The sequence below is a fragment of the Artemia sp. Qi Xiang Cuo genome, chromosome 14, assembly GCF_049724085.1.
Source record: "Artemia sp. Qi Xiang Cuo chromosome 14, ASM4972408v1, whole genome shotgun sequence".
In the NCBI taxonomy this organism is placed as follows: domain Eukaryota; kingdom Metazoa; phylum Arthropoda; class Branchiopoda; order Anostraca; family Artemiidae; genus Artemia; species Artemia sp. Qi Xiang Cuo.
The window spans coordinates 62,180,888-62,193,857 of NC_142807.1; the positions used below are offsets into that span (position 1 = coordinate 62,180,888).

At 37.7% G+C, this 12,970-nt stretch overlaps 1 protein-coding gene across 1 annotated transcript in view; it reads left to right on the top strand.

Annotated features, from left to right (window-relative positions):
* Positions 1–579: 579 nt before the first annotated feature.
* Raf (serine/threonine kinase raf oncogene) overlaps positions 580–12,970 on the top strand; it is a 101,093-nt gene continuing 88,702 nt past the window's right edge. Inside the window, exon 1 of the mRNA XM_089100011.1 lies at positions 580–850. Within this exon, the coding sequence (XP_088956137.1) occupies positions 656–850 (195 nt within the window). The 5' untranslated portion in view covers positions 580–655. The remainder of the gene's footprint in view (positions 851–12,970) is intronic.

Consider the following 12,970-nt stretch of genomic DNA (forward strand, 5'->3'; position numbering starts at 1 on the left):
AATATCAAGCTGTTTCTCAAGAACGGGAGCATTCCATTTGGCAGTTTTAATGGTGATAATAAATATGGGCTATGATAGTCCAAGTATAAACGACCAAAGGAAAAATAAAAGACTGGAATCGGAATATCATAATAACAAGCATCCAAACTCAAAAGACTCGAGTTGCCAACCGCATCAAACGAAGGAAGGCAAAGAGACTTGATAGTTGTGAAGGCCAAGTGTCCGAAAAACAGAAGGCTGTAAAAAAAAACAAAGACACTAGCCTACTAACAAGCGGACTTTTTATGATTTCAGCTAAAATTTTGCTAACTAACAAACCGACTAAATAGGTTTTATTGCTAGTATATATGTAGAACGTTGTTTCGATAACAGTAAAAAGAACAGTTCTATAAAATTTTGCTTTCAGATTTTGTCATTAGCCCGGAGTTACTTAAATTTTTTAGTGGAATTTTCACAACAGAAATACCGAATAAATATCAAAATTAATGCCGCTTACTGCTCATTACCATGAACTATTGATATAGGCATTTGGCAACATTGCAGGATACTTGGTTGTAACTAAATATCGAATTTATTTAGGCAAAACATAAAATTTGCCTCATAAAGCCTGACATTATAAAAACATTTGTTTCTTTTCAGTCAAACAAAATTATTTATGGACTTTTCTTCTTCCCATCTTAAATTTACAGAAGCTAACTATTTAAAAAAAAAACTGGAGGCTACTGCTAAGGCTAAGAGAATGTCAAGGGAGAAAAAAGGATACATTTTATCAAATATCAAAGATGTTGAAAGCCTTGAATCTCCTAATAAACTTTGCAAAATTGAGGATTATAATCTGCTACATGATCAGGTAAGATAGCCTAGCTGACAGACTGGGCTAGCCTTAAGTTATGCTAATATAATATCTTGTGAACGGGTCTGCATATGGAAATAAGGTAAAATGAACTGTACTGACGGACAAATTCTAGATGAGGTGCTTTTTTGCTATCTTAGGTTTAAATTAGCCTACTAGGCTAGGCAGCTATTAATAGAGTTCTGCATAAACTATAGAATTAGCTAACACCCTCTAGATAGAGAAGGGGCAGAGATAGGTACTTCAAAATACCTTCCAGGACATACTGAAACCCCATCCCTGAAAGTTTCATTTTCCTAACCTAACACCTTTCCAAGATAGGCTAGCCAAAAGTAGCTAAAGTAGATTTTTATATTCTATTAACTTAATTTGTACTTCAGAGCTAAATTTAGGGGTAAATTTTTACCAAATCATACTATTGACTTACAAATAAAGTAAACATAGGCTACCACTCAATGCCTTTTTGGTAAATTTTTACCAAATCATAGCCTAGCCTATTATTGACTTATGCATAAAGTGAATATACCACTCAATGCCTTTTTTTATGCTGATTACAAATATGGTGATCATTTCTATCGGAAATGAATTTCAGCCCCCCCCCCCTCTCTATATGCCAATTCAGGGTATATATTTCTACAGCCTAACCTAACCTAACCCTGAATTGGCATATATAGGGGGGGCTGAAATTCATTTCCGATAGAAATGATTATTATATTCGTAATCAGCATAAAAAAAGGCATCAAATTGTGTATTCACTTTATTCCTAACTCAATAATATGATTTGGTAGAAATTTACTGCCTTTTTTATGCTCTTTCCAAATATAATAATGATTATTGTCAGAAATGAATTTTACCCCCACCCCTATTTATACCAATTCAGGGTATATATTTGCACATTAGGGGGTGGGGGTAAATTTGATTTCAGATGTAAATGAGAGGTAAGATTAAACTTTCCCCCCCACCCCCCCCACCCTAATGTACAAATATATACCCTGAATTGATATATATTTAGGGATGGGGGCTAAAATTCATTTCCGACAAAAATGATTATTATATTCATAAAGAGCATAAAAAAAGGCATCAAGTGGTATATTCACTTTAGTTGTAACTCAATAATATGATTTGGTAAAAATTTACCAATTTAGGTCTAATGGACCTATTGTGCTCTTTGCTGAGCAGGGGTGTTGTTTAGGGGTGGCAAGCAGGGGCAGTTGCCCCCCCCAATAATGTGGAGATAAAATATTATACATCCCATGCCCCTTGACTATCCAGATATGGACCCCTCTTGCCCCCCAATATAAGTGCTGGAGATTTGCCCCTGGTGCTGAGGATGATAAAATTTTGTCATTAGCCTATTTAGGGCCCTGTGACATGTTGTAAGAAAGGTCTGCTAGAAAGATGCAATTTAAGCCCTCTAAGTAATGGTGACCACAAGATAGGTATGGCTTGTAATGACTTCTTCAGTGGTTTAAAGCTGATACCACTGCACAATAGTAACTTTGGATAGAGTATGCAAGATGGTTGGGTATGACAAGCAGCAACAGCCTCCCAGCAAAACACTCAATGATGACGTTGGCATCAGAAGATAATTGAATAAGATGGAAAGTCCCACTCATATTTTTGTGACTTGTGACTCTATTCTCTGTCAAGTCTGGACTTAGAGGACATAGCTATTGGTGCAATCACCATTTCATCTTGAAGACTATCCCATTTGTTAACAACATGCTCAGAGAAGAAATGTTGCTATGTTTGTGTTAACCAGATGTGTTGACAGCTTATTTGAGTGGTCTCTTACATGTTGCTGGCTTGAAAGTAAAGAGAGGATTACTAGGTTGAGGATTATATTTGTAGGCCAGCATTATGTCACCACTGTAGCATCTGACAAAAAGTGTTGGAAGCTAGAGGTACTAAAACAAAGAAATGAACCTGAAAATGACAAACAAGTCTATGGCTAGTAAAGGAAATGAAGAAAACAAAAATCAAATAATTGTTTTGCCCATATAGAGCAAGGCCTCTTCAGCATAGAAAAAAAAAGAAGAAAAACAAAACTAGAATCTGAAACTAAAATGATATAAATAAAAAGTATTTATAAAAATAAAACAGACTAGCTAAAATAAATATAGGCCTATATATGCATTTACTCACATATACAATTTTCAGATACCCTCTTGAACATCAGAAAAGTCACCAGATTATAAATTTAAAATTACAAATAGACATAATTATATTATTGTGACATAATTTTATGGTAAGCTTCAGATGCTGCTAATCTTTTTTTTTTATTTGTGTTATTCCCTTGAATAGGCTATTTTGCAAGACTTTGTTTTTGAATATAGGTTCATATTTTTGAAATAATATTGAAGAGGAAGGGGAGGGGAGGCATGCACCAAAATCCAATACAGGCCTGAGTAGAGCTGTAGAAAGACTTTGCAAGAGTGGCTAATTATAGTAAATTTAAGGAGACCAATGCTTGAATTTGCTCTTGAGACTGCTTTTTGCCAGTGGCCATGGAATTTTATTTGTTCATCTATTAGTAATCCTAGATCACTTTCTTCAGGACTAGTCTTAAGCAATGAGTTTGACATTTAGCTGGGATCAGACATGTTTTACTGGCAACAAGGAATATTGCAACCAAAGTGAAGGACACTGTTTTTTGATGTGCTGAGCTCAAGTAGCCAATTTTGTGCCCATGTTTGAATTTTAAGAAGGTCAGACTGCAGGCTTTGTTCATTAGTGGATTTAAAAACAGCTTGAAGTCATCAGCATAGAGAGTGATGTTGTTTTTTATTCCATTAAATATATTGTTGATGTACATGAAGAATATAGTAGGACCCAAAACAGTGCCTTGAGGGAGTCCACTTACAACAACACATGTTTGGAGAAAAATAATTTCTTAGACCACACTGCTTTTCCATTTACAAAAAATTAAACAAGAAAAATGGGTTTTAATTTCTATAAAGCAGTGAATACAAAACACTTAATTAAACAAAAATACTCCGAATATTTCGGCCCCACATCCGGGAGCCTTTCTCAACAGAAAAACAAAAAAATTTCTTACATCAGCATAAAAAACATACTAAACAAACAAAAGAAAAAATATAAATAAATAGGAAAAGAAAACTCACATATTAAATGAACAATTCCATTCACTGACGTAATATGGGGGTATTAGTATCAATAGAGATGAAGGGGATTTTAGGATCAATTCGATTTATAATAGTTTAATTAAAAAGCAGGTAAAATTTTCAACCAGTACTATTTTGATAATAGTTCGGATACAAATGATAACCTTTGCGGACAAAGGTCAGACTGGGTTAAATGCTGGGAAAACTAAACAAACTGCAGGTAAGCTTGCAAGCAAACGAATCTGTTCAATTTTCAATTCAAACATTGGGTGATGAACCTGTGAGATCTATTTAGGGGTTATGGGCTGGGGCTTAGCTGACCTTTTTTGTTTTAGTTTAAGTATAAATATATTTTCATTTTTTGATAGATTTCCATTTATATTCTGTGAGAAGGCGTGTTCCAATCAATATAAGTATTTGATTTTGTTTATATGCCAGTGAATGGAATCGTTTATTTAATATGTGAGTTTTCTTTTCCTATTTATTTATATTTTTTCTTTTGTTTGTTTAGTATGTTTTTTATGTTGATGTAAGAAATTTTTTTGTTTTTCCGTTGAGAAAGGCTCCCGGATGTGGGGCCAAAATATTCAGAGTATTTTTGTTTAATTAAGTGTTTTGTATTCACTGCTTTATAGAAATTAAAACCCATTTTTCTTGTTTAATTTTTTGTTTGGAGAAAACCTTCTCACCTTTGGCTGAGAAGAGTCCAACCAGTAAGAAAGTCCATGACACAATTGACTATGTATATGTGGGTACCTGCTGCCAGAAGTTTTAACCTGAGGCACCTTGTCAAAGGTCTTAACCAGATCCAATAGAATCAAGTCCATGGAGATTCTTTTATCCAAGTTATCTGTTATGATGCTATACATCTCAAGGAGATTGGTTTCAAATGATTTCCCTGGCTGAAAGCTATGCTGGTGAGGGGATACAACATTATTGGTTAGGAGATGTGCCAGTATTTCAGAATTCATAATCTGCTCAAGTGCTTTAGCCACCATTGAAGTAAGACTAATAGGTCTGTAGTTTTCCATGTTGGTACAACCATGTTTCTTGAAAATTGGGGTGGCATGGGCCAGCTTCCAGTATATGGGTATTGGATGCAAGTTATCAGGACTAGCAGACTTATTGGTGTCTAGCATTTCAAGTTGTTTTTGGACAACTGGAGGTGACAGTTGAGTAGGTGGCATTGACTTAGGGATGTCATAAGATGGGCTACCAGGGAGAGGACCATCTTTTTCAGTGATAAAAACCAATCCAAATTGCTTGTTGAGAAGTTCAGTAATATCCTTCAAACTTGTTATCTCCCTGCCATCATCTGTACAGAGTGTCTTCACTGACCTTCTGCTGTTGTCTTTGCTGCATACATACTTCCAGAACTCCTTCATGTTTTTCTTATTCTCATCAGCTGGCTTGGACTCAAAACTTCCATAAAGGTGCTTATTTTATTTCTAGCTTTTGCAGAATTTTGATAATGTCCCCCTTTCTCTCTTTTATTATACTTTTCCCTATACCAAGCTTTTTTGTTTCTTTCCTTTTGTATTTGGTAGGTCATGAAATGCAATGTTTTGGTATAAGTTTTACTTAAATGTGCCTTTTTAGAAGTGAAAGCAGCATGTCTTTTAGGTTAGTCTATTGTTGGTTGACATCTCCTTGAAGTAGATGAGGCCAGACTACTCATTCTAGCTCTTTTCCAATTGCACCATAATCTACATATGTTTTCTTTATGTAGTCATTTTTACTTTATAAAAATACGTGTTCACTTCTAAGATTAAATGGTTGCTCTTTCCTAAATGGGGTAGATAATTTATTTTCTGTAGCTGATCTTTATCCCATAGGAACACTAGGTCCAGTACATGCAGTCTCTGGAAAAGCTGATTTATACTTGGTTGATCAACAATCTGGTTGAGATTTAGGCCATAAAGACAGTATAAATATATTTATACCTCTACTTCTACTTGTAAGTACAGAAATCACCTGCTAAAAGAAAGTGCCCAATTTAATTCAAAGTAGCTTTATAAAGCATCGTTGCTATAGTCAACTCTTTTTCTTGGCAATCTGTGGCAGATGGACTTCTGCAAATCCAACCTACTTTGATTAGTACTCTTTCACAGGTCAAACCATATGGATTTGACAAATTGGGAGTTACTAGAGAAACATAATGACTGTATACAATAACATGTTTTAAATAATGCCAATGTACCATGCTTGCAATCCAAGGACTGTAGGTTAGATACAACACCATGACCTGGAATCATAATGACTGTATACAATAACATGTTTTAAATAATGCTAATGTACCATGCCTGCAAATAAGGACTGGAGGTTAGATACTACACCATGACCTAGAATCATTATGACTATACAATAACATGTTTTAAATAATGCTAATGTACCATGCCTGCAATCTAAGGACTGTAGGTGAGATACAACACCATGACCTGGAATCATAATTACTGTATACAATAACATGTTTTAAATAATGTTAATGTACCATGCCTGCAATCTAAGGACTGGAGGTTAGATACAACACCATGACCTGGAATCATAATTAGGAAATTGATCAATGGTAGTGATTAGAGCAGAAAAATCTGGACTTGCTAATTTTTGGTGTTCTTTATTCTGGCTGTTGGTCCTGTTGCTTGGATAGCCTGGGCCCTCGTCTATTCCGCTGAAAGTGGTTGCTGATGCATTTGAGATGGCAGTGTAGTAGCTTGTGTTACTTTCCAGTGAACTGTGACTAATCATGCATGAAAGGTTTTGAGCAGGGTTAATATCTTTTGGAACACTAATATTTACCTTATTTACATGGTTTACAGCTGGGGCTTTTACATCTGCATTGGGGGGGGGGGGGAGAGACTTCTCACCTGCTTTCCAGGTTTTTTTGGGACAATACAGGAGTCACAGATTGTGAGATTGTTTTCACCAGCAGTCATTCTCTCTTTAAGCTCTGTTACAAGTGCTTTATATTTTTCTTGGTCCTGTTTTGATTGATCATGGCAAAATTACACTGCTCCTTTCCTTGAGTAGGACTCTAAAATGATTATTTTTTTTCGTCTGGAAGGACAACACAGTAAGCAAAAGGGGTGGTGCTGTATTCTGTGTTTGATTGCTGGCATGAGCACTCTGTTTTAGACAACAGACATTGGTTATGGGGCCACAATGGATTCTGTAGTTGTCTCAGAGAAACTGACTCAGAGCACTAGAATTGTCACTGGAAATGTATATAGTCATCACTAGGTACACTATAGAATTAGCTAATTAGCTGCATTTTAAGATCCCACAGTTGACTAATTCAGACTGAAGTGCAGGCTTAAATATAAGTTACATCTAATAGCCAACTAGGCAGCTAATTTAATCACTTTATAAATACATGGTCTTTTATTAATTTTATTTATTTATTTATTTATTGAAAACCCGTCAAATCAACACACAACCAGACAGAGCACATAAAAGAAAAAAGAAAAAAAGAAGACACAAACTATAACAAACTGAACCAACAAAGAAAACGAATCACTGATTCACTGAATGAGCAGATGGGACCATTCGTGTAGATTTCGGCGTATTTTTCTATTATGCTTTGCTATTTGTTTAGCGACGGCGACGTCAGGGTCTGCGACTTTAAAATTTTCAAATACATTAGAATTCCTATACCACGGAGGTAGACAAAGCAAATACTTCGCAAAATGAAAATACATCACACTGATTATATTCTGGTCAGTTTTAGTGAGAAGTTTCCAGAAGGGCGTGGCATATAAAATGTGAGGAAGAGCAATGGCGTTATACAAGCTTGCTAGAAGCAGCCAGTTGAATTGGAGTTTGCACAATACTACTGAAGCATAAGACACTGAAATTTGTCGTTTAAGCTGTTCAAGGAGAAGTTTTTGGGTGTGATGGATAGATGAACCTATGGGTAAACCTAGATAAATGAGGTTATCCACTGGCTGGACAGAGCTAGAACCAAGGGCAATGGTAGGAACACAAAAATCAGTTTTCCAGTTGAATAGGACAATTTCCGATTTTGAAGAGTTGGACTTATAAGTCCAACTTTAAGATATTTGGCTTCAAGGATTTCAAAGATATCAATTGTCCACTGAAGGGTTTGGCTAAGATTCAGGATGTCGTCTGTGTAACATACCAAAGACAAGTTAGCAGATGACAGAATCAGCAAATATGGACATTGATCTTGTGCATCAAGGACACAGTTATTGAAAAGGTAAGGAGAGGTGACTGCTCCTTGATGTGCTCCTTTCTTGACTGGAACTAGTCGGGTACGTGGAATGGGGGTCAAACCCTCGTCAGGAGGTAGCTTCAGTCGGATCCGTAATCTAGAATGCAGATTCCTGAGAGAACAAATGACAGCTAGACTCAACCCACGCTTACCAGCCTTCAAAAGCATTGCAGCATGGATTAGAGAGTCAAATGCATGTCTAATGTCGTGTCCTGCCAAAGAAAGGCTCTCCAGAAGATTTGGCATCTATCAAGACATTAGCAACGACTGTTAAGGCATCACCACATCCAGTTCCTCACTTGAAGCCGAACTGATGTGGAGGAGTGTAGCATACTTTTTCGAGTTCCTGTATAAACAGTAACCCAAAGAGCTTGCATAATTATGTAGCTACAGTTATCGGACAGAATGCTTTACATTGAGTTTCAGATTTTCCCTTTTTAGAAATGGGAGTCAGATCTCCGATGCAGAAAGAGGCAGGAACAATCCCTTGAAAGAAAATCATCTGCATAAGCAGAGAGAGATGTGCCGCGAGAAGTTTGCCTCCGTGTTTCAGGTGGATCGCACTGACTTCGTCAATGCCCAATGAGCCTTTCCATTTGAGTCTACAGATGGCATCTTCAACAGAACGGGTAGTGACGATAAAATCTTCATCGGGATGAGAACATAGAAACTGATCTAAGGCAGCCTCGTAAGATTCTTTGATAGAGGGGTCAGGAGCTGAGAACTCCGATTCGTAATGGGCATACCATTCATCTTCAGGGATGTCAGCTGGGGATGGTGATGATGAATTTTTTGCAGAACATGAGACAAACTTGAAGATCATATTTCTATCTTGTTTGGCATGGGCAGAATAACGATTGACTAGATTTTTCCGATGCCAAGCCAGGGCCTTAGAAAACTTTTGCTTCGTGAAAATCCGTATGCTGTTCACAAGAACAGCATACGGATTATGCTGTTCCATATTTCCACACTCTTTCCATACTGAAAACCTAAATTTTGCTTGACTACATGAAATGACGAGATCTGGATTTGACAACCACCCGGGAATGATTCCTTTTCGAATTTGTTGCAAAGGAACAGCTTGTTTTTCTGCAAAGCAGAGAGCATGGCAGATTTCTGCACAATATATATCTAGACAAATCGAAACATCTTTTTGAGGTAACTGGAGTGACTTCTGAAGGAGATAAAATGGGACGCTGATTTTATTCAGGACTGAACCTACCGACTTGATGAATAGGGCTTGATCAATTTTCGACCAGTTACAACGGTGTCGAGGTGCTGAAGGAGCAAGAGGTGTGGTTTGGTGACCAGAAGATGGCATACCAACAGAGCAAGTTATGGGAAGATGATCAGACAACTGATAATCAAACACAACCTTTACTATATCTGCTTGCAAATCTGACGATACTACAACGTGGTCCAGGTTGGAAGTTCGCGAGGACATGTGAACATACGTAAAATCGGACGATTTATCTAAAACACACAAGAAATCACTAAATAAGCCCTTAACTAGTGTTGTACGCGGTGAAGCTTGAGCATTCAGCTCAGACAGATTACAATTAAAGTCACCGGCTATAATGCAAGGTAAACCTAAGTGCCGAATTTCGTCTATACATGAACCTAGTTTTTCACAAGATAGCGCAAATTTATGCTCAGACTGGTCATTATTGTAGTCTGTGAGAAGATACACACTAATACACACAGAACAATCCACTCTCACGGCTAGATAATAATCATTTGCTTCTAAGATACTAGAATGCAGAGCTGATTTCACAAACGTAATAAGTCCACCCGAGGGTTGGCCTCTATTGTTCAGCTGTCTAGCGGGTACACAATAAGTTGTCATATATTAGCAACCTAGCTGGCCAGACAAATTTTTCTAACACAAGTGAATGTTTTGTATTTAGATACACACAGAACGATCCACTCTCACAGCTAGATAATAATCATTTGCTTCAAAGATACTAGAATGGAGAGCTGATTTCACGAACGTAATAAGTCCACCCAAGGGTCGGCCCTGAGGGTTTTGGGGGAGTGTCCTCCTCAAAAATATATTTTCAATCTGGAAATCAACTACGCTGAACAAAAATTGCTATCTCAAAATTTATATTGGATGTGTTTAGGGGAATGAGGGGCGTCGGGCGGGGGGGGGCTAGTTGCCCTCCAATTACTTTTGACTATTAAAAAGGGCACTATCCCTTTGAATTTCCAATCGAATGAACCTTTTTTGAAGTTTCTACGACAACGCCTTTTATAAATCCTTATATGCCCCCAGGGCATATCTTAAAACCCTTGCCCTGAATTTTCTGGGGGAGTGTCCTCCTTCAAAACATATTTTCTATCTGGAAATCAACTATGCTGAACAAAATGGCTATCTCAGAATTTTGATTGGATGTGTTTGGGGAAATGATGGGTGTGGGGGGGGGGCTAGCTACACTCAAATCACTTTTGACTATTAAAAGGGAACTAGCCCTTTAATTTAGATTCGACTTACAATGTTTTGAAGTTTCTGTGAATACACCTTTAATAAAAACCATGGATGCCCCCAGTGCATAAATTAAAAACCGAGCCCTGAGGGTTATGGGGGAGCACCATCCTCAAAAAAATGTTTTCTCATTTGAAATCAACTACGCTGAACAAAACAGCTATCTCAAAATTTTGATTGGATGTGTTTGGGGAAATGATGGGCGTGGGGGGAAGGGGGCTAGTTACACTCCAATCACTTTCGACTATTAAAAAGTGCACTAGCCCTTTAATTTCCAGTCGAATGAGCATGTTTTGAAGTTTCTACGACAACGCCTTCTATAAAAACCTTATATGTCCCCAGGGCATAACTTAAAACCCTTGCCCTGAGGGTTGTGGGGGAGTATCCTCCTCAAAAAATATATTTTCTATCTGGGAATTAACTACGCTGAATAAAATGGCTATCTCAAAATTTTGATTGGATGGGTTTGGGGGAATGATGGGCGTGGGGAGGGGGGGGGGGTAGTTGCCCTCCAATCATTTTGGACTATTAAAAGGGCAATAGCCCTTTAATTTCCTATCAAATGAGCCTGTTTTGAAGTTTCTACGACTAAGCCTTCTATAAAAACCTCATATGCCCCCAGGCCATAACTTAAAACACTTACCGTGAGGGTTGTGGGGGAGTATCCTCCTCACAAATATATTTTATAAGTAGGAATCACCTACGCTGAAAAAAATGGCTATCTCAAAACTTTGAGTGGTTGTGCTTGGGGAAATTATGGGCGTGGGGGAGGGAGGGGGCTATTTACACTCCAATCACTTTCGACTATTAAAAAGGGCGCTAGCTCTTTAATTTCTAATTGAATGAGCCTGTTTTGAAGTTTCTATGACAACGCCTTCAATAAAAACCTTACATGCCCCCAGGGCATAACTTAAAACCCTTGCTCTGAGGGTTGTGGGGGGGTATCCTCCTCAAAAATATATTTTCTATCTGGAAATCAACTACACTGAACAAATTGGCTGTCTCAAAATTTTGATTGGATGTGTTTGGGGAAATGATGGGCGTGAGGGGGGGGGGGGGGGCTAGTTACACTCCAATCACTTTCGACTATTAAAAAGGGCACTAGCTCTTTAATTTCCAATTGAATGAGCCTGTTTTGAAGTTTCTAAGACAACGCCTTCTATAAAAACCTTATATTCCCCCAGGGCATAACTTAAAACCTTTGCCCTAAGGGTTGTGGGGGGGCATCCTCCTCAAAAACATATTTTGTATTAGCAAAACAACAACGCTGAACAATATGGCTATCGCAAAATTTTTATGGGATTGGTTTTGGAGGACTTGGGTGCGTGGGGGGGGGGGGGCTAGTTGCCCACCAATTATTTTCGACCTTTATAAAGGGCCCAATAACTCTTGATTTCCAATCGAATGAGCCCCCATTGAAGCTTCTACGACGACCCCTTCCATATGAAGTGCCTCTGGGAAAAAAATAAATAAATAATAATAAAACATTGGAGCCGTATGGCCTTTACTATAGGCAACGCCACTGCGTTGCCTCTGATAAGCTTATGGGGAAGAACCATATCTCTTTGTTTTCATCTATATGTCAGTGTAGGGAGTTTAAGATGGTACAGATGTTCTTTCTAAGGCTTTTGCTGCAATCCACTGATCATCTTAGTTGCTCTGTGCTGTACTTTTTCAAGGATGTCTTTGTCCTTTTTAAAAAAATGAGATGCCAAAGACATTCCAGCCTCAAGTCATTGTCAAACCAGTGCCTTGTACAATTTCATGAACAGTAGGATTTCGGTTTGAGATTGTCATTTTGATAACAGGACAGGATTGAAAGGCAGATTAGACATAGTCTTGGTATGGGTGCTAAAATTCAATCTCTCATCAACAATGACTCTAATATCTCTTTCTTCAGAGACTGCTGAAAAAAGATTCCCTTGGAGGAAATACTTCTGGTGTTGATTATGTTTGCCAAAGTGGAGTGCATGACATTTACCAATATTGAAAGCAAGGAACCATGTATCAGCCCAATTTCCAAGACTGTTAAGATCAATCTTAATAGATTGTAGATCAGAGGCTGTGGCAGATTTACCCACTAATTTAGAACCATCTGGATAAAGAGTGAGTAGGTTTGATAGAAGATTTGGTTCATCATTTATAGAGAAGTTGAAAAGACGTGTTTGAAGAATAATACCCTGAGGAGCACCAGTTGAAATTGTTGTAGGGGAGGAAAAATTATGAACACCACCAGAGCCAAAAATTCTGACAACTTGGGTTCTATCTTATAGAAAGTC